Genomic DNA, 23,540 nt, shown 5'->3' with positions numbered 1-23,540 from the left:
AAGGGGAGTTTCTGCCAAATTTGAAACGTTTTTGGAAAAGCATATTAGCGTCGGCTTTAGCCTAACGCCGACGTTAATATTTTATATTATTAGCGTCGGCTTTAGGATAAGCCGACGCTAATAAAAGGAAGTTTTTGCCGAATTTGAAACGTTTTTAGAAAATAGTATTAGCGTCGTCTTTAGCCTAATGTCGATGCTAATATGTTATATTATTAGCGTCGACTTTAGGGTAAAATCGACGCTTATAAAGGAGAGTTTTTGTCGAATTTGAAATGTTTTTGGAAAAGAATATTAGCGCCGGCTTTAGCCTAACGCCGACGCTATTATATATGTTATATTATTAGTGTCAACTTTAGGGTAAAGTCGACGCTAATATTCATTAAATGAATATAAGCGTCGGCACACGATAATGTCCTCGCTAATGATTAAACAAAACTTCTACACTTTTTCTTTTTTTTATACTTTCTTCTCCGTACGTGATTCTCTCTCTCTCGCTTCGCCGTTCAGCCTCCGATTGCTCCACCGCATAGTCATCGTCTAGTCGCCATCGGTCGTCGCTCCCCTCTTCTTCGATTAGGCATCGCTCCTCTCTTCTTTGCTCTAGGTAATTACAGTCTTTCAAATAATGTTATTTGGTTTGATTTAGGTTTAATTTAGGTTTGATTTAGGTTTGATAGATTGTTTGATCTATTTCTAAATAATGTTTGTTGTTAGTATACTTGATAGGTTTGCTGATAGGTTATTAAAAAATTAGGTTATTTGATAGGTTTGTTGATATGTTATTAAAAAATTAGGTTAGTATGTTGATTAGTTGCTTATATGTTAATATTAATTAAACTAAGTAGATGTTAATTGTTTGTATGCTGATAGAAATTTTTTGGAACTATAGATTAGATTATTAGTTAAAATGGAAATCCCCGATAAAAGTTGGACGACTCTACGCTGATATGATTCAAATTATATTAATGGGGTTGAAATGTTCATAGACTTCGCGATTAGGTCTACTAACAGAAATTCATTTGTTTGTTTGTGTGTAAAGTGTGCAAATTTAACTTATGAGAATAGAATAGTGGTCAGAGATCATCTAATTGCATTTGAGATCCGTCAAAATTATAATTTTTGGTACTTTCATGGAGAAACGAATCTTCGAATGAAAGGGATGATGATGAATTAGATGACCTTAGAAATGAAAATCATGGTGGTGTAGAAGAGAATGTCGTTAATATTGAAATGAACAAAGAAATTGATCAATATGATCAATTTATGGAAGACCTTATTAATGATTTGTATTAAACCGCTGAAGCCTCAAATAATGAACGCCATGTTGACGATGTTAAGGCATTTTACCGTTTCTTGGAAGATTCGAAACTTTCCTTGTACGAAGGATCCCAAATTTCAAAAGCTTCTACCTTACTAAAATTACTTCACATAAAAAATGTTGGTCAATGGACCAACACGTCATTTGATTTGTTATTAAAAATGCTCAAAGAGGAAATATTATCAGCTAATTCTAAGTTTCCAAGTTCATACTATGAGTGTAAGAAATTTATTATAGAGATCAGTTTAACGTGACAAAATTGATGATTATAAGAATGATTTTATACTCCTCTGTAAAGAAGATAAAGATTTGGACAAGTGTAAAATATTTGGTGTGTCTAGATGAAAGATCAGCCAATCAATTGGTACGCTTCGGAAAAAGGTGAATGGGGAGTTAATTCCAAATAAAATTTAACGATATTTCCCACTTGCACTGAGGTTGCAAAGATTGTACATGTTCTCCAAAACCGCTTCTCGAATGACTTGACATAAAGATAATATTAATGTTGATGATGAAGTCTTAAGACATCCAGCTAATTCAATTACATGGACATCCTTCGATAAAAAGTTTAAAGATTTCTCCTTCGAGCTTCGGAATGTAAGACTTTCTCTCGCAAGTGACGGGTTCCAACTCTTTGCAAATAGAAATACTTCTTTTAGCATTCGGTCTGTTATTATTATCTCTTACAATGTCTCTCCTACAATTTGTAAGGATAAAAAAACTTCATTCTTTCCATATTAATCCCCGGGCCAAAAAGTCTTGGGGATTCGATTGACGTGTTTCTCCAGCCATTAATTAACGAGTTAAAAGAGTTGTGGCATACCAGTGTAAGGACTTACGACGCGATTCGTAAAGAATATTTCAATATACAGGCAACTATGTTATGGACAATTAATGAATTCCGGCATATGCAAATTTATCTAGATAAAGTATGAAGGGAAAACTTGCATACCCATGTTGTAATAAGAATACAACTCCGTTGAGATTGGTACACTGCTAAAAAAGTGTTACATGAGTCACCGATGGTTTCTTCCACCTACTCATCATTGGAGTAGGAAAATAGATTTTTTTGACGGTGATACAGAGTTAAGACCGGCACCTTATCTTTTGTCTAGAACCGAAGTATTAATGCAGACAAGAGATTTGAAAGACATCTATTTAAATCAATATTGTCCTGAAAGGAGAAAGATTTCTCATGAATCTCGGGGTGATAATGGAATAAACTCAACATATTTTTCGAACTACCATACTGAAAAACACTGTTATTGAGGCATAATTTAGATGTGATGCATATTTAGAAAAAAAACATTTATGATAGCGTGTTGGGCACTATAATGAATTTTTTAAAGAAAAAAATGAAGGATGGACTCAAAGCTCGTAAAGATTTGGAATTATTGAACATAAAATATTCATTGCATCATGTTGAGGTCGATGGTGTTCTTCAATATCCGGCAGCCCCATACGCATTTTCCTCGGATCAGAAGAAACGATTATGTATGTTTCTTAAAGATGTAAAAATGTTATAAGAGTTCTTCTCCAATATTGGAGGGTGTGTAAACGTAATTGATAAAAAAAATTATGGATTGAAAAGTCATGATTGTCACATCTTATTACAGTATTTGATTCCACTTTCCACATGTGCTTTACTTCCGGATGATGTGTACGATGATCTAGTGCACTTGTCTAGGTTCTTCTGATTGTTGTATCAAAAATCCTTAAATCGGGATGTATTGGAAGAGTTGTAGGATGACATTGTTTTGACCCTTTATAAATTGGAAAATATATTTCCACCTTCATTCTTTGATATAATGGTAAATTTTCTTGTACACTTGGCCTTTGAGACTTTGCTAGGGGGTTGTCTATTATCGAATGATATATCCAATTGAACAATATATGGGTACCGGAATCCCACGGTGGTGCCACATCATCTAAGAAATTAATCTGATCAGTCACATGCCTAATTATACCATATATGGAGGTCTATCTCCGTGAGTTTGATATTTTTTAACATGCTATCTTATAATTTGAAGATTTTATAATCCTAAAATCTATTATTATTTTTCAGGATCCTTCCGAGTCTTCACCCCCATCTCCTTTACACTTACAAAGATAGGGTGATATCAAATGTGAAGAAAATATGGGATATGTGAAGATATACGAACAAAAGGGACTACATCCAACCACATAATGACGGCGATGAGGTAATAAAATTAAACTCTCCTCTTGAATTCGACTATGAGGATTGAAATTATCTCCTTGATCATCACTACTTCACAACTAAGTTTAAGGTATAATAGTCATTTTTAATTCATTATATGTTTAATCGATTAATAACTAACAACTATAATTATCTTATAATTGCAGAAAAAAAGTACGATCAATCCTGGCAACAGAGCAAAAGTGGTATACACCCACCACACCGATAGCAAACCATTTTCGAAAGTGGAGTGACATATGGTATGTTTTAGTAAGAGTATTAAACTTTCATAATATCTAACAGATGATATGTATGTTATTTGTACAGGAGAGGGATATTGGATACGCCCCTAAATATATAGACTTTCTTCCTACATACGCATACTAGGAGAGCGACCACTGAGTATCTGACTCACGTGCTTTCTCCGCATGTTCAATATGTCGTCATAAGTTATAATCATTTCTATCATTTTCATGTTTAAGTTTAAATTACTAATAGTGTTGTAAATGATTATAGAATGTGATGCACGAGCGGCTAGAAGAAAATCATAATATGTCGATGTTTGATGTGTTTGAGGATGCTCTAGAACACAGGGACACGGGAGGGTGACCGGGATGGGATCGGAAGTTCGTCCAACGCACTTCAGAGTGGATCAACGGGGAAGTTCTTCCTCGGTCATCAACAACTCAAGGGTGTCTTAACGTCAAGATACAAAAGTGTTGCACGAGGAGAACAGGTCCTTGTGAGACAAGATGACGCATATGCGTGCACGGTATGACACAGGCACAGATGCTCGCACAACATGACACTCTACAAGCGCATATGCGCACACAGTAGGACTCTTTACAAGCGTAGATGCGCGCACAACAAGAGGCTATACATGCGCTTATGTCTAGGATGCCCCCTCCTCCCCCCGATCAGTATTGATTGACATACGATTTGAGATTTTTATTGAAACTTTGAATTGATTTTTATTTATTAATTATCTTTTTTTTACTAATAGTAGTAGAAAAAAATATGAAACAGGTTTAATAAGAATAAAAAAATACCAAAAACCTGAGAGCAAGGATTATTAGCGACGACGTTAAGGGAACGCCGACATTGATAATGAACAATATCAACGTCAGCGTTAGGGGAATGTCGACGTTAATAAAAGAATCAAAAATATACTAAAAACTCGAGAGTAAGGATTGTCAGCGATGGTGTTAGGGGAACATCGGTTAATAAGAGAGTCAAAAATATTCCAAAAACCCGAGAGAGAGGATCATCAACAACGGCATTAGGGGAACGCGGATGGTGATAATGAACAATATTAGCATCGGCGTTAGGAGAACGCCGACATTGATAATGAACGATATTAGCGACGGCGTTAGCGGAATGTCGACGTTGATAATGAACAATATCAGCGACGGTGTTAGGAGAATGACATCACTATTAATTGTTAATTATTAGTGACGGAATTCCCCATTCGCCGTCAATAAAAACCATTATCAGGTATATCAAATAACTCTTGATTTTGGCTTTCAGTCTCCATCCTCTATTACATCCCTTTTGGCTTACACTAATGCTGATTGGGGTGGGTGCTCGAACACACGTCGTTCGACGTCTGACTACTATGTCTTCTTGGGAGATAATTTAATCTCTTGGTCGGCTAAGCCAAACCAATTTGTCATGTTCTAGTGTCGAGTCTAAGTATTAGGTGGTTGCGAATGTGGTTTCATAAACTTGTTGGCTACGTAATTTAATCCTAGAACTTCATTGCTCGGTTCTCACCGCTACTATTGTTTACTGTGATAATATGACTACGATCTATCTTTCACATTAAGATGGACATTCAATTTGTTTGTGAGAAGGTCTCACGGGATCAGGTTCGAGTTCTCCCAGCTCGCTTTCAACTTGCGGATATCTTCACAAAGGGAATTCTGAGAGTTCTATTTGAAGAATTTTCGATACAATCTTAGCATACATCGCTCACCTGCTTCGATTGCGGGGTGTAATAAATGTAATCAACTAATAATTATCTTGGATTTTCTATATATTGTTGGACTAATCAATATATTGGAGATCTCTATATTAGTGACTGAATTAGTGGATCTTAATGTTATAATTTTGTATATATAGTTTACACTTTAGAATGATATATAGGACAACGGATTGTATTCTTTATTTTATTTTTTTATAATTGATAATGTTGGGTAAGTATTTTAAGATTATCTTTTAATATTGTAGTAATAGACAAAGCTGTTAATTAAAGTGAATTAATTTTAATTTCAAATACTTTTAACACATGATGAATTATTGTTACACATGAGAAACATAAAAAAGGAAGCCATAGTTTCCCTCCACGCGACTTGGTTAGGTACGTATGTCCTTTACAAGTTAATAAACGAGATAAACAAATACAAAAGATTACAATACATCAATTAAAATTCAAAACATGAAAAAGAAAAAGAAAAAGAAAAAGAAAACACACAAAAAGGGGTTGGAGATTGAGATAAACAAAACAAATTAAACCTTTAAAAAACACATATATTCACCAAAAGGAAGAAATAGATCTCCAGACGGTGAAAATATCCACTATGATTGAAAATATAGCTCAAAACTATTTTAAAAATTATTAAAAGTCTTATTCATTTAATAAAAATTGAGAACCACCCACTTAAGATTGAATAAAAAATTGTAATGCAAATAAAATAAAGTATTACAATATCTCCATACTCAAATTCATCTCTTCCTCATTAAAATATAGCTCAAAACTATTTTAAAAGTTATCAAAAGTCTTATTCATTTAAAAAATTGAGAACCACCCACTTAAGATTGAAAAAAAAATTATAATACAAATAAAATAAAGTATTACAGTCTCCATTCTCAAATTCATCTCTTCCTATGAAAATATCCACGGTGATTGAAAATATAGCTTAAAACTATTTTAAAAGTTATCAAGTCTTATCCTCAAAATCATCTCTTCAAAAAGAGAAATATTAAAATGCCTTATAGTGCCTCACCATCAACCTTCTAGATCTTACAATTTAAGTTAGTTTGTCAATTATTTTTTATTTTTTTAATTATAAATAAGTTTACGGTGAGAATCGAATCTGTGTTATTTTTGTTACTTATTAAGTATCGAACCACTCTAATAGGGTAACTTGTATTTTAAATTCTAAAATCAAGAAATTATAAATTAAAATTAAAGAGACAAAATCTCGCTGTTAATAACTGTTTTCTTTAATTGTAAATTTGTATTGAGAATGAAATATTTCAAGTGCAAAATAAAAAATATAGTGTAAATATGAGCAATTGTGCACCAACTTAAGATTATATTACCAAAATACCTGAATTTGGATTGAGCATGAACGAAAAATGTTAATAAATTTTTTTGGGAAAAAAAATGGACAACGGATTAAGTATGTAGTCCGCAAACACACTTAACCAGCGCCGCCTAACGGGCTCAAACCCAAGAACTTAGGCTTGATATCCACCTCTTATTGCCGCTAGATTAGAAGAGGGGATTTAAAAATGTGGCAACGGATTAAGTATATAGCTCCGCAAACACACTTAACTAGGCGCGAAACTTAACACCTGACGGGCTCGAACCCAAGACCTTATGGTTAATAACCACCTCTTGTATAAAAAAAATGTTTTTAAATTTATTTAATATATATAAGGTATATTTAATCTAAATCAATATTAGAATTAGATATTTAAAAGAAAATATTCTTAAAAAATTAGTTCAAAACCAAATTTGATTCCGAATCTAGGTGTTTTCAAACCAGGATTATATACAAAGCTATACAAAAGAAAAATATATATATCATCCAATAAATCCTACCTCAGCACACACACATAATCATCTCAATTATAAGCAAAGCTTGTCATAATATTACTTCAATTATCCTTTTAACTTATAAAACTAACCAACAAGTTAACTAATTCATACATTTTCTTTTCTAAAGTATCCTCCTAATACCAACATTATTAATGGATTTTAATTATTATCAAGTTTTTGTTACTTTTTCTATCTCTAAAATTTTCTTTCATTTTAGAAAAAATAAAAAGAATTATATAGTTTAAGGAATCCTTGGATGATTGAATAAATGCTAATACTATAGGCCAAGATTTGGTAAAATTGGTTTAATATACTAATTAGTAATTTATTAGGCTCTGATTTTTGTTATTGACTGATTTGTGAGACACATGGTCTAACAATTGGTCTTGTAAAATATAAAATTAATTAATTAAATCATAATTATTTTTTAAAGACTGCATAATTATAATATTGACATATTTCCATAATACAATAATTATGTGCTTTTTAAATTGTTACTTCCAATTTTTTGATATTCAATATTGCATCTTATCTGCCTTCAAATTAAGGACATTTTAGAGGGAGCATGCTAAATTTCTTTACTTAAAACCAACTTACATTATCCTTGTAGAAACGAGCCCATTCTTTCAAAAGGGGATACAAATTTGCCTAGAAATCTTCTCTAATGTCAAATTCAATTATTGGAATATTTTTTATTTGCAATGATATTCATTTGTATGCCTATTTTTTTTTATTTACATTTCCAAATCAATATACGTCACTATGAATACACCAAAGCATTTTTTTAAGTACACCATTAGTCATATATATGTAATAAAAATTAAGAAATTATCAATAGTCTAAAAGTCTTTAAGAATGTGATAAATCATGAAGTGAAAGATCCTATGATCAAATGATGTTGACGCTGAGAAGCTAGCTAATAGGTAATTGTAGTCAAGGGTACTACTCCCGTGGAATGTGCTAAGTAACGAAATTGGTTTAGGAGGTTATGAAAATTGAACTAAAGAATAAGCGAACCAATAGTTGGGATAGAAAATTAAAGTTTCTCATCGAGATTAAAAAGATCTAGATGGACATTCGAATATATACAAGATAAAGGTAATATGACAACAACGGAGATTAGGGTTTTTCGACAATACGAGAAGCTTCCGCAAATTTCTTCACCTTTGGGCAATGATGGGTTGCCGGAGATATCTTAAGACTTTTTAACTACCTCGCTCTCTTTTGCATCTAGGTCGCAAAGCATTTGTTTTCGGGTCTTTTTCTTTTCAATTTCAGTTGTATTCTATTAGTTGTTTACTCAAGGATATCTTGTCTAATCAATATTTTCTACAACAATTCCTTACAATCTAATGACTCCCAATATTTTCATATGTAAAGCCAAAAAATGATCCAAAAGAGTTATATTATGCTAAAAGAATTAATTTTGAGCAAGTGGTGACAAACACATTATTGTTAAACACACCCTGCCCCATTTTCATCCTATAAAGCATTCCACCTACTATTGGGGTTTGATGAAATACTACAGAAACTGTCCTACTCTAATCAAATAAACTAATATTGTTTACCTTTCAAATAGTCTTTTTCCAACCACTCCTCACTAGCCAACACAAAGAAAAAGATTTTTTTAGCATAAATAAAATGACTGAGGATAGATGCCATAGAATTTAAAACAATGTTGGAAATTAGCAAAAATATATATATGTATATATAATAATAATTTGACCATTCTACTTGTATGACAATTTCTCATGACCCCATGGAATAATGCTATATTATTTAATTTTATGAAGATTTAACACTTATATTAATTGAATTAAGAAAATCACCATGGAACATAATTTCTAAGAAAGTAAAATGTATTCTTAGACACCTAATTACATGCTTTTAGATATGCCCAAGTAACATTTTTTCAATTTTAAGATGCATAACCCACCACCTTCATAATTATGCACTTCAACTTAATTTTTATAGTGAGAATTAAACTTGAAGCTAAAAAATATTATTTTTATTTAAGTTATCATAATGATTATATATATATATATATATATATATATATATATAAGATAGCCCAAAACAAAGATGGACATCTTATTGCTTCCTTAAGGCATGTTGTCCAAATGATACGAGTAAAAGTAGTGAAGATATTGATTGCATTTCATGAAATATAATTTTCTGATAAAAAGAAAATTATAAAATGAAGATTATTTTCATTAATCTACACACACAAAAAAAAAAAATCAATTTTACTGAAAGTAATCAAAACATAACCATTTGAAACCGTCAAAAATATCAATTGTTCAAATTCAAATTAAAAAATAAATAAATCTTCTTCTAATGAACATTCTTCGAGTTCTTCAATCAACATTCTTCCTTTGAAGTTAGTTTAAGTTTTTGACATCAACATTCTTCCTATGAAGTTAGTTTAAGTTTTTATCAAGTTCGTAGTTGCAGTTGTTTTTATACTATATTATTGCAAGTTCAATTATACCAAAAAACTTACCAACGAAAAACTCTAACGAACACATCCCTTAGATCAACCTTTAATTCGGTAATTTCATTGTTTAATATTGTATTTTACTTTATTTATTTGTAGTCATATTTTTATAAGTTTTTTAAATTTCAAAACAAGTTACCTAACCATTTGTACATGTAAAAAACTAGATTATACTAAGTCCTAAACAGGACTTGAGATTCAATTTGAACAAACATGATTCATACAATATTACATTCAGTATTATCTACATTCTATTCTTCCAGCCCTAATTATGAAAGAAAACTAATCATACATGAATAATTAGAAAGAATCAAGAGGCAGATTAAAATTGAAATAACAATTCAACCCACAATTCTTAAATTACCCATGAAAAATAAACAAATTAAGGGTTGACACGTGGCATGAAAAAGCATGTTCATTAGTTACCCTTTAACTATTGTGTCATGGATATTCTTCTCTCAACTCTCCTCTTGTTCATGTCTAAAACTACAAAAATATGTGAGGCTGCTAATCATCTTCTAAACTAGAACATTAGAATAATAAACAGATAGAAACTTCATGGAAATATAAAATCAATAAAGTAGATTGATCATATTCCCATGTATAACTACAACCCCACAATATCAGCAACGTTGTATCATGGGTATTCTTCCTTAGCCGTAAACAAAATGCAGTACATATAGATGGACAGACCTTAGTAGAGGTTAAGACAGCTTAGATTTGGCTGAAGAAGTTCACTTCAGTCTCAGCTGCTGTTCTTTCTGCTGCTTTCCACCAATCTTCTTCATCTCCATCATTTCCTTCATCCTGTGCTTGGATCAATGAGATTTATAATTATTTACCAAGAGTGTTAAACTACAAATAATTGAGGTTAAAACAGCAATATATTGTGTTTATTACTCTTCTTTCTCCATTTTCTTGATTTTCAAAGCTATGGTTCATCCTAATATGATATTTGGTGTCTGACAGTTGTTGATTTTCAAAGCTATGGTTCATCCTAATATAAAAAGCGTTTTTCAAATAGTAGCTTACATCTAGAAGAAAGCAAACTTATTTGAACAGAAATAGGCTTAGTTGTCAAATCGAGTTTGAACACTCCTTTCATAAACAGAAACTGGATGTTACCATATATAATTGATTTTCTAATGCACAAACCAAATAAACAAGTCAGAAATTGTGTATTCACTTTTAGGCTACATTTGTCTATGGAGAGAATTGGAATTGAAATTAAAATTAGGATTAGGAGGTTGAACATAACAAGACCATACCAAATGAACAAAGTTATAAAAGAGGAAAAAGTCTTACCATTTCAGTGTACTGCTGCGAATTTTGGATTTTCTCAATGTTGTCTGCAAATCGTATAGCTTCACTCCACCATCCGTCTTTCTTGCAGCTGTTTGTTATGTTGTCATCACTATGACACATTATGTGATCACCACCATCTTCAGCAAACTGATGTTCCAAGTTATCATTAACTGACCCTTCGGGATTTAATAATTGTCTAGTACCATTAACAACATCTGAAGGGATGATGCGGAATGGGGATCGATATCCTAATATACCATCAATCATGTCATCAAGATAATCAATCAGATGCGACATGGAAAATAAATGTATGATGGAGAATCAAATTAAAGCATTAAACTCTTTATTCACCTTGGCAATCAGGATCATGACACTTCTGATAATAAACACCACTTCTTAGACCGAGAATATATAAAACTGGATAGGTAACAAGTAGAGAGGCAATATTAGCAAATATCTATTCATGATAAGAATAATAAAAAATTGTATTTTTCTTTCATGTTATCATAGAGTTGAGAAAGAAGTGATCTCAGTGAATAAATCACAGAGGTTGACATTTTTTACTAGCACATACATTTGATTAAGCATCCTTGTGAATAAGAGAAAAGAGGGAGTTTCTGAAATAACAATTAACATCCAATAAATAGATGCATTGCCTGAAAATATAACACCACTTACCATTATTGCTTTTATGCTCTCTACCAATTCGTTCGCAAAACCTATTTCTTGACATACTGTAAACCATCAACCCATACTCTGAGATCCAATACCAACTATAGATCTTTCCTGCAATTGGGGATAAAAAAATTTAAAATATGGTGCTATATAAGGAGTCGACTCATTTGTCAATGTAGAAAATAGAGAACCACAGAGCAGGAACTTTCTGCTTCCAACACCAAGAAATATAGAAGCCACATACATTAGTTTCACCACTTCAAAATATAGCTCCTTCTATAACATTATGGCTTTACCACATCAAGTGGTGGAGATACATGCAATATTGTCGGGTATTTTATTTTATTATTTTGCTCAAAGTATTATTTTGATTACAAACAGAGAGACCAGGTAGGCAAACCATGAGTCTATTTGAAAACTGTTATTTTGTCAGAATTTGTGTCACAATCACGATACCATTGGAAAAAATTAAAGTTAAAATTGTAAGCGATCGTCTTTCGTTTGGTTAAGATTTTTTATAAGTCATGATCCAAAATTATTTTATACGGAGATTATTTTTTGGATCAAGATAATAGTGTGAGTTTTTGCTTCATTTGGTTTCATGATTTTCTTTTAGTATAACAATCCAGATTATGAATTTGATTAACATAACAAATGTAGATCTCCGGATCATTGTCACAGTGAAAAAAGAAATGCATACCAAAGTATCCCATTAGAAGTCACCCATTTTATTAGTTCGGGTACTTGGTCTGTTCAGATGATTGATTCTTCCAGAACCATCAGTTAACCCACAAACCCAACTAATATTATGATGACCCATATTCAGTGGTTTGAATGGTTATTTGATCCACATAAATGAAGACCACCAGCACTGGAAAGTGCTTGAAGAGACGATACTTAGCTTTATTAAAAATTGGCTATTTCAAATAAGGCAACGATCCAATATATAATGGGAGATATGGTATGAAAGATTGGCAAAGTCATTTGGAACACATAAAATATTACCTGGTATATTTCCTGTGGAGGCAACAGATTCCACGAACAAGTCTAAAGCAGGAAAGGGTGATCTCCCCATCAAATAAGTACTGGACAGATCACTTGTATAAGCACTTACTGTAAATTGTTGAGATGATTCTGAATGCTTTTGTACGTCATAGGTCACCTGAAAGAGAATAATTTTTCTACATAAAAGCGAAGTCAACAACAAAAAGGCTAAGGAATAGATTCATGCACACTAATGGGGTACAAAAGAATGACAAAGGGATTAGAACTCAGACTCAGGTAACCTGTTATTACCTCTGTATCAAAGTGCAGAGCTCTCACACATTCTAGATCCATCTTGCATATGAGAAGCTTTTCACAGTCATTGTCCATTCTGCATATCAATGATGCCATAAAAACTTCTTCCTCACTCTGAAAATTATCATCAAATTAAGAAATGTTATAAATGACTCCAGTTATAATGAGATAATTACAATAAGATACTTTTAGTTCATTTTCTCTTATATGTGATGAACATATGCATGTTGCAGTTGATATCTTCTAACTTCATTATATTAGGTTTGCATTCCACTTCACTTCTAGGACAATACGGAGATAACACATTTGTTGTTTTTTAATACATCTTTAGCATCAAAACGTTAATATTTATGCACAAGAGAAAGTGTTATCAAATATACGTCAGTCTTCACATTAGCAATCTATTAGGGTCCTCAAATTAATGCAGCGGTCCTAGATTAATTTCAACACCCTTCATCAGTCCTAGTGTGCACTTGGGCTACATTTTTGCTTTTTGTTTTAATATTCTGTTTTGTTTCCTTTTCTTATATTTCTCAAACCGAATTCTGTTATGTTGTTACAACAATAATTCTGAATATTGTGGGGGAAAGACAGCAACTATATAAGGCTGATCTTTTTCCCCAAGGACCTATGAATGAAAGCTTTGTGAAAGTTCTTACTCTTAATTATCTTTTCGGTCTTGAACCTCTATCTTGGACTGCTAGGTATATTATAGTAGTATTCTCTTCTCATCTTTGTTTCTTCTTTCCTTTAACCTCGAATTCTCTTCTCATATTATTTCCGCTGCGCTTGATTATAGAACTCCACACTCGGTCCCATCAATCAAGAACTCGTTTCTTGAAATAAAGAACTCAGAAAGCTAAGTTATAATTTCAAGCTTAACACAATCCTACAAACTTCTTGTAACAAAGTTCATTGTAACTAAATGAAATATAAAGCAGAGACCAAAATAGGACAGATAAACAAAAAAAATGTAAATATAGTCATTTAATTTCTCAAGCAATCAGTAAAATCAATCTAAGGACTTCACATAATTAGATTTTGCAAACTAACTAATGAAACAGTAAAATCTCTTTGTAGATAATTGATTTGTTAGGGCTAAGAATAGGTTAATTGGATTGTTAGTGGGAATTGTTAGTAGGCCTTGATTAATATGGTTTGTCGGTACTATTAATAATGGCCCTAAGACAAATAAGATCTAACGGTGTGGAAGAAACATCAATGAACGGCTAAGATGAAAGAATGCCAACAGTTACATGGGCACATGATCTCCAAGGAATTTTATGTTGTTAGATGGAATAAACCGTTCTTGTTATTTTCAGTATCTTAGATAGTGTTTACCATTAGCTAAGGTATTAGGTATGTATCGGGCTCTGCAAGAAAATCGGGAAACTGTAAACTGAACCGGTAGCTTACCGGTTCCGAATAACCGGTTTCTTACCAATTCGGTTTTCGGTTAAGCTATTTTTCTACTGGTTTAACCGGTAAACCGACAATAAGTTAATTATATAAATGGAAAAACCGGAATTAACCGGACAGGTGAACTGGTTAGCCGACTGGTTGAACAGGCCTAGGTATGTATAAATTAATGTAATGTCTCTTTCTCCTAGCATTTGGGCTAAGATGCAAGGCACTAAAACACTTGTAAGCAAATACTTGCTTTTATAGAGAGAATTATAAGAGGGTGGGAGCTCTCCCTGTCTCCTTTCTCTATTTCTACTTCCAAATGATACTAGGGAGAAAACTATATATATCTAAAGAAGCTAGATATGGACAGAATTGAGACAGAAAATAAAAACATTTATGATAGATATTTGTACCATGTTCTTACACTTGAAACGCCCACTTGGTAGAAGAATAGCTTTTTTCCCTGCTTTTGATGATAAATGGAGGCGAAAGCAACGATTTCTTGTATAAACAGCAGTATCCACAAAAAGATTGCATGAGATTCCAGCAGAATTCGAATCTTTATTAACAAATAAGCTTTCATATCTTTCATTGTTCTCCCTTGCATTGTTGATCTTTGAACATACCTGACAGAATGTACTCATTTGACACAACTGTATAAAAAAAAAAGGGAGAGGAAAGAAACTATTTTGACTGACCACTAAATACTCGTTGTCCAATACATTACCAATCAAAGATGAACAAAATTCAGGTTCATAATGATTTTAAACATATTTACTACAAATTTTGTACTGGTATTTTGATCAAGACATTCACTTTTATAATATAATTGATAAAGGTAAATGTTAAATCCCTCATAAGGTAAATTGAAAAAGTTTGACCTAGATAAAAGACGCACCTCAGCAACAAATGCACCAGCATGTGAGTTGTCCTTAAAAGCAGCCTTTTCCAAGCAAATAATTAGGTGCCGTGAAAACTTTGCTGCCAACAGATATTAACAATCACTTAAATTTTTGTTTCACAAAAGAACATGATCTGATATCTAAAGATGAATACCAAAAAGAAACAATAAGTTGTTAAGGTTCAAAACTCTCTTAAATGAATCATCCTAGCAATAACATAAATCTTTAGATTTAAATGACAAATCTTGCCTGCATGTGTCACTAGGAATTTGAGCAGGATAAATAAACGTGTTTATGTATTCATGCAGTGCAACTTAATAATATGTTGGGTGATGTTCATAAGTCCCATACTTTCTTGGAGCCAGATTGCAGGAGAAACTCAATGGTGAGATTGTAGAAGAACAACCACTAATGTACTATACCTTCAGTTGAAGAATCAAGTTCTATAATCCAGTCTTGTTTGGCCTCAATGGAGTACTTATCAGAAAGGATTTCAAAAACAACTGATATCAGTATATCAACCATTTCATCGCCATTCTTTTCAGCATTGCACCACTTATCGAACTCCAAATCAAAATACAGGTGGCATGGCAATCCCTAAAAGCAACAGAAAGTCATGTCACACAAAAACGTAATATTTGCCATATGTGCACAATCATGACTGGAGTGACACAAAGAATTTAAATAAGATTGGTTTCTTACAGGGAAATCTTATATTTTGCTTCTTAAAAAGGCAATAGCAATTAAAGAAGAGACTTCTGCTAATAAACTCACTAAAAACAAATCGAGGAAGTCAGACATATAACTAAAGAAGGATAGGTAAATATGAAAATCTAGAGGATAAGAAAGTTTGTAGCAATATAAGATTTTTTTTAACTTGAATCATTTCATTATATAGCAAAATCAAAAGATATACCTCCTGAATCACTTCATAATGGTGCCGTGATTTTGGATTCATACTTTTGTACCTGAGATTGTGGAAGCATCAACATACCATATGATGAGTAACAAATTTCAAATAACAATAAAATGGGAAACTTGTGAAATGCAGAGCTAAAAGTTGGGAACACAGTGCAACCTTTGCCAAAACTCCTCATATGACGTAACAAGGAACCTTCTTTGGCCATTTGCATGATCTTGGTAACAGAAAATGCGTGCATGTGGATGGTCTTTTGAGAACTTCATTGCGTGATCCTGCCTCGGGAATGTATACCATATTTTTTCCCTTATTAAACAGAAGTTGAGTTAAATCAGCATTGGAGATTACAACATAACTAGAAAATGGAAGCCATAACCATGTACATATGCAGGGAAAATACCTTGGTTTATTCTGCTTAGCAAGGTCAATACGTATCTCACGCAATAATCGCAACAAGCGGGTAGGCTTTTTTGGAGGGACACCATGTGGCGAACCATAAAATATGATAGGAGAGAAATCCTTCTGTTTAACAACCGTGTTTTCTTTAATTGTAGAGGAATTAACCTGAAAGGAACAATGTTTGAATTTCAATTTTTAACTTCTGCTTCAAGCTATGTAATCAAACAATGACATTTGAAACCAAGAGAAGATGATATACACGAAAACCTGAGCATCTTCATGGGCATTTTCTGGGTTTGTCGATTTTGCAGACAGTGGGCTTGATGTTTTGGCCAAATCATGTATGGGTTTTACTTGCTTCAACCTGTTACTTGCTCTTCTTTCTTTTACAGCCGATTCTGGGAAGAAACAAGAAAAGGAGTTCAATGGTAACAATTTTATGGAATATAAGGTTATGTATTGTGAAGTGAAGTGCATAATATGAGTAGGAAGCTGGAAAGTATTGAATATTGTGCATTTCAATTCTCTAAACAATAGATGAAATCGAAGATCATACTGAGAATCCATCACTTAACGGAGTCGGAATGAGAGATATTTACCAGGAGGAGAAACTCCGCATCTGAAACACTGGAACAATCGATCAACGTCGTCCATGGTCTACGATCGAATAACCTCGGCTATCCAGTAGCATCAACAAGCAACTGAATTTTCAAAAAAAACCTAAATAAGCAATAGGACAATTTTTTTTTTTAAGATGAGATCAATAATTCTACAAAATAAAAAAAAAGAAAAAAAAAGAATATATTAAATAATTTGATGAATTTATAAAAAAATTTACAAAATTAAAATTATAACCGAAAATATTCAAGAATTAAATATATATATATATATATAATTAATGATACTTAATTTTTAAAATGTTCTCCTAAACTTAAAACAGTTAAACATAAAATTAAAAATGATATATATATATATATATGTTTCGAACTTGCATTTTAATAAAAAACAAGTATAGCTCTTTAACAAAATAGGCTAATACAATTTTATATTTTAAATTTAACATTAAATTTGATGAACGCGGAATGTTTTAACAATATAAGTTAAATTTTTAACAAACTAATATATATATATATATAATAATGATGCTTAATTTTTAAAGTGTCCAGATTGTTGAGTGAGAGTTGTGGTTAATTTAAACATATATGTGAGAGTAAATTGATATTTGGGTAGGATTGTGGGTTGACCTGTCCATAAACTTAAAACAATTAAAAATAAAATAAAAAATGTTATATATATGTTTTTGATCGAAGTAAAAGTGTAAAGTCACGTATTAGAGTTCGATTATTGGGGTGGATAAATGTGGAATGAGATGGATGGTTAATCAATTAAGGATAAAGAAGGTCGGGTTGTATTTGAATGATATTGGTTAAAATTTGCAATAAAATCAGTGGGTGGGTAAATTAGAGTATTTTATTTTTTATTTTAATATATTATTAGTGATTTATTAAGAATTTTAAACATTGAAATAAATATTATTATAAAATTTTTTAGTAATTTATTTTTTAAATATTTTTATGCGTGTGTATTGCATGAAAATCTTCCTAGTTTATTAATATAATTCCAAATTCGTTTAATTTTGAAAATTTCATAAACGTCATTATTAAAATTAATGCAGAACAACAGCCGTAAGACAAAAAAGACTTGACAAAATTAAGGAAGACGAAGACTATAAGGCTGCCCGAAAAGCCCATAAACTCTGTGAAAATGTATACTATGTTAATTTATAGTTTCTTGTTTTATTTAATTTTATTACAAGGTGGTGGTGTTTTGAAGAAAAAAAAAGAAGGAGGAGGAGGAGGTGAAGGAGAAAGAGAAGGAGGATGACGAGAAGGACCCGAAGACAGGGTCCTCCGTCTAGGAGCCGGAGTATGCAGTAAGTATCTTGATAATTTCTTACATACTATCTCTCTTTTTGTAAATAATAATAAATTTACTATCTCTTCTTCTTTTTCTTTATTGTCTCCTTCTTTACTAACTTTTCTTTAAATAATGTCTACAGAATCAAAATAATTAAACAAAAATATATTAAATAATATAATAAATTTAAAAAAATTAAAATTATATTTAAAAATATTCAATAATCAAACGTATATTTAGGATAACTCAAAAAAAATGATGCGAGATTCATAATAAAAAAAAATAAAAGATGAAGCAAATATTCAAGTTGGTAATTATTGTTGAAAAATATTTGTGAAATAATAATTAGGTTTCTACTATCAAAATTACATTCTAATTTTGAATTTTAACTTTAATATGCACACCTTTAGAAAAGCTGGAATACTCATCCAATATTTCTGTTTTGTAATTATGAATCATACAGAATATACCTTCAATCTTTCTCTCTCATAAGTAACTTTAGTAGTTAATAAATTATCATTGTCTCTACTATATCTTATCATGATACTAAACCCAATCCTCACATCCATTTTGTATACTCTCTATTCCGATAGCTAGTTTAGTTTAGTTAGTTGCAGCCACACATCGGTCGGCCTTTCCAAGTTAGTAAGTTTAGGTTTTTATTTTGAATAATGTTTGATTATTTTGTTAGTTTTGGAAAATAGAAAGCAATCAAATCAACCCTGCTGTTGTATGGGTTTTACTGACTCTTCTATATATTGACCTCAAATAGATAACTAAAACCACTATTGATGCGACCACCCAGCCCCACTTTCAGCTAGGGTGTCAAAAATGAACTCGACCCGTCAACCCGACACGAGTCGACCCGAAAAATATTGGGTTAGGGTTGATGGTTTTCGGGTTTGAATCATTTCGGGTCAGACCCAAAATATAACCTGAAAAAGAAAATTGGGTTGGGTTGGTTCGGGTCAACCCGGGTTGACCTGAATTAAAAAATCAGGTCACTCATAAACCCGAACCCATCCACCCAACCCGACCCACCTAATATATTAATAAAAAAAAATAACTTGCCTACTTTACAAAAAAAACTCTAACCCTGACGGGCCTAACCCATATCTTTAATTTATAGTTTAATTTCTTTTAATTTCATATCTTATTTCAAGGTTGGGTTCATACAAAAAGGTGTACAACGATGAAGAAGTGGAGTTTGAACTTGAAAATACTTTTGTGATGATTGAAGACTTTTTTTTATAATATATCATAATTTCGTTGTGTAATATTTATTTTGTGAAAAAATTGAATTTTCTAAACATAATTATTATGTTTATGCCAATTTTATTATTTTGTATTTAAATTAAATTATTATTAAGCAAAAAACTTATTTCGGGTTAGTCGGGTTGGTCGGGTTGGTTTGGGTTCGGGTTTGTTGTTTTCAGGTTGGTTTAGGTTCGGGTTGGTTCGGGTTGAAAATTTTGTTATAATGCACCTCCTTCAACCCGACTCGAACCCACCCGACTCACCTGAATTGACACCCCTACTTTCAGCTATACTAGTATTGTGTTGTAACAATGAGATGTTTTAAATCCAAGCTCAGATAGTTTCTTGTGTGATTCACCTTAGGACCTTCCAAAGGATAATTTTGTGCCCTTAAAATTATAAATAATTTTTATTTTTATTTTTTAATTTAAAGTTTTTGAGAATTAATAATTATAAATTTTATAATTAACAAAAAAATATATATCCAAATTAAATATATAACAACAATTATTTTCTTCATTTCTTCAATATTACTACTAAGTTGTTTCAATACTTCGTCTCCTACTCTTATACTATCATTTTCTTTATTTCATCTTGACTCAAAGATCAAAGGTAAACAACTTTGATTTTTGCATTGAACTGTTTAGAAATTGAACCAACTATGATTATGTTATTGCCTCCTCGTGTCGTTTCTTGATATTTCTTTTACAAGCTCCAAACACATATTTTTGAAACATTATTCGATCTTATCATCACTAGTAAAAAAATGGTTTTTAACGAGAGCAAAAACTCTCGGTGAAAGCCTATTTGCCCTCGGTGATAGTTTTCACCGAGAGTGACAAATGCTCTTGGAAGGTGTCAATTGACTGTCGATGATGGAAAAATTAGTATCGCCGAGAGCATTTGATGCTCTCGATGATAATATTATTACTGAGAGCACTAATCACTCTCTAATAATAATTCCAATCTTTCACCGAGAGCGGAGTAAATGTTCTCGGTGATAATCTATTTTTTTAAAATTATTTTTTCTCACAGGAATGATTACATATGAATTAAAATATGATATATATATATATATATATATATATATATATATATATATATATAACACTGATAGGGAAATTTGATCAAATGGGTCATTCCCAAAAATAACCTAAAAATTTTCAATTTTTATATTTATCCTTTTTTTTTATAATTTTGACAGTTTTATCTTTTTTATTATTTTTTTTATTCTTTTCCCTCCCTCATTTCACATTTCCCAATCCCACCAACCCACTTTCTCTCTTATCCCGACATCACCTGCCACCACTCTCGTACCCATTCTCATCTCCTCGACTCACCAAGCAAGCAACGCCGTTCACCTGCAACGCCGAAGGACGACGAGACCCAACAGCATCGCCGTGTAGACCCGACCAGCAGCATCGCCTTCAAAATGGGTATGTTCATTTCTTTTATTCCCATTTAGTTGAAGAACACTCTATATGTTTGATACGTTTGAAATGCTTTGTTAAAATGAACGTTTGAAATGCTGTCAAAATGAGTATGTTACTGAACGACCCACGACCCACGCACCACGACTCTCGCACGATTGCGTCCCACGCAATCTGAGTGGCGTCCCATGCACCACGCACAACGACCCACGCACGATTGCATCCCACGCACCACACCACGATAATATGGTTTTGTTTACTACACTAATATTTCAATTTGTATCAATTGCAGATCCCACTTTATTTGTTAACTGTTTTGTCCTATATGATGGAGAGTGGAAGAAAGATGATGATGGTATTAGTTCTTTTGACTCAAGTTCATTAGTAGGTGTGCCTCTATCCTTATATACAACATATGACGAATTAACTGACATTGTCTATGATTCTATTGGTGTGAACAAATTAAGATATGATTTAATGTTCAAAGTCAAGTATAATTTGGTTTTGAAAACTGATCCTTCTACTGATATCCGATCTGATAAAGATGTGATGTTCTATATAAAAGAAATTTCAACTTCACCATACGAGCTTCACACTCCTCTATGTGTCTCTTTAGTAGAGAAGTCACTATCTTCACACCCAATTGATAAAATCCAAAGAGAGGAGGTTCCTGAATTCCCTATATTTGAGCAGGATGTCTTACAAAGTCAAAATGACATACACCATGCAGATGAAGAACAATAAGCCCCATGTTTGCACCCCGACCACCTATCACTTCCCCTATGAGGAAAACATCCAACCATATTGAATTGCTTGATTCATTTGAACTAATCCAGGTTAAAACACATGCTCAATTAACCCTTGAAAGCGGATTGGAAGTGGGTACGTTTTTTGAGGACAAAACAGAACTTCAATTGAGGGTGCATAGATATGCGATGACTAATCATTTTGAATTCAAAGTCGAAAAGTCAATAAAAGATCTTTGGTTTGTGAAATGTGTGAACGAGAACTACAAGTGGAGATTGCGTGCTGTGAAAGGAAAATTCCAGGAGATGTCTGAGATTCGAAAATTAGTAAATGAACACGCATGCTCAATTTTGACGAGGCAAGAGAATGTGAGGCAAACACCATCATGGGTAATTGCAGAGTGCATCAAACGTAAGTACATGGACCATCACCATGACCACATGCCTAAGAAAATAATGGAAGACATACATATAAATTATGGGTTTAAGCTGACCTATAATAAGGCTTATAGGTCCAGGGAAAAGACCTTAATGGCGGTGCGAGGAACTGTGGAGAAATCATATGGAAAATTGCCATCATAACTGTTCATGTTGGCGAAGAATAACCCAGGTACCATAACTGACATTCAGACGGATGAGCATGACCACTTAAGGTATATGTTCATGTCCTTAGGCTGCTCAATTAGCGGTTTCAGGTATTGTCGTCCAGTATTGTGCGTCGATGCCAGTTTTCTTAAGCACAAGATTGAAGGTCAACTATTGGTTGCAATTACATTGGATGCGAATGAACAACTATATCCTGTTGCTTTTGGCGTTGTTGATTTGGAGAATAATAACTCTTTGACATATTTCATGCAACAACTAAGAGTGGCAATTGGAGTAGTCTCAGATCTCGTCTTCATATCTGATATACACCCAAGTATTGCCAATGCCTTGTCCGCTGTTTTTCCAGAAGCACATCACGCTGCATGCACATACCACATAAAAATAAATATTATGGCCAAATTTAAAATCGATAACTGCCATGTTGAGTTTGATATGGCTTCACACGCATACACAATGTCACAGTTCCATCACCATTTTGACAAGATCAAGACTAAGGACCCTTAGATTGCTGTCTATTTGGAACAAATATGAGTGGAGAGATGGAGACGTGCATTTTTCACTAGTTTGCGATACAGTCAAATGACAAGCAATTACGCTGAGAGCTTTAATAGTCAGTGTAGGAATGCTAAGAAATATCTCATATTAACATTAGCTGAGTATTTACGATTAACACTACAAGATTGGTTTCATAATAAAAGAGAAAAAGCTTCCAGCCACACAAAACATTTATCTCCATATTATGAAAAGTTCTTACGTGAACAAGCCTAGAAGGCCAAATATCACAACGTTAATCCGCTTAACAGATTCGAGTTTCATGTGAACGACGGTGAACATGATTTT

The 23,540-nt window shown here is 32.5% G+C and overlaps 1 protein-coding gene across 1 annotated transcript; it reads right to left on the bottom strand.

Annotated features, from left to right (window-relative positions):
- Positions 1-10,117: 10,117 nt before the first annotated feature.
- Positions 10,118-17,480, bottom strand: LOC124935696 (DNA-directed primase/polymerase protein). The gene is made up of 14 exons (XM_047476116.1): positions 17,344-17,480; positions 17,012-17,142; positions 16,746-16,909; positions 16,505-16,651; positions 16,343-16,394; positions 15,849-16,023; positions 15,423-15,505; positions 14,938-15,150; positions 13,115-13,231; positions 12,824-12,980; positions 11,822-11,929; positions 11,495-11,560; positions 11,144-11,391; positions 10,118-10,645 (listed from the first exon to the last, which is right to left on the bottom strand). The coding sequence occupies exons 1-14, from the start codon at positions 17,396-17,398 to the stop codon at positions 10,553-10,555; spliced, it is 1,809 nt and encodes a 602-aa protein (XP_047332072.1). The 5' UTR covers positions 17,399-17,480; the 3' UTR covers positions 10,118-10,552.
- Positions 17,481-23,540: the final 6,060 nt, after the last annotated feature.

The sequence above is a fragment of the Impatiens glandulifera genome, chromosome 4 (genome assembly GCF_907164915.1).
Source record: "Impatiens glandulifera chromosome 4, dImpGla2.1, whole genome shotgun sequence".
Taxonomy (NCBI): domain Eukaryota; kingdom Viridiplantae; phylum Streptophyta; class Magnoliopsida; order Ericales; family Balsaminaceae; genus Impatiens; species Impatiens glandulifera.
The sequence above is the reverse complement of the archived record's forward strand: the minus strand, read 5'-3'. Positions and strand labels throughout refer to the sequence as shown.

Excerpts from the sequence above, each read along its gene's own strand:
- LOC124935696 (XM_047476116.1), bottom strand. The coding sequence starts at position 17,398 with ATGGACGACGTTGATCGATTGTTCCAGTGTTTCAGATGCGGAGTTTCT. Across the intron at positions 16,910-17,011 it reads ATGCCCATGAAGATGCTCAG|GTTAATTCCTCTACAATTAA; the intron begins GTTTTCGTGTAT and ends TGTTCCTTTCAG. Across the intron at positions 15,151-15,422 it reads CTGGTGCATTTGTTGCTGAG|GTATGTTCAAAGATCAACAA; the intron begins GTGCGTCTTTTA and ends ACATTCTGTCAG.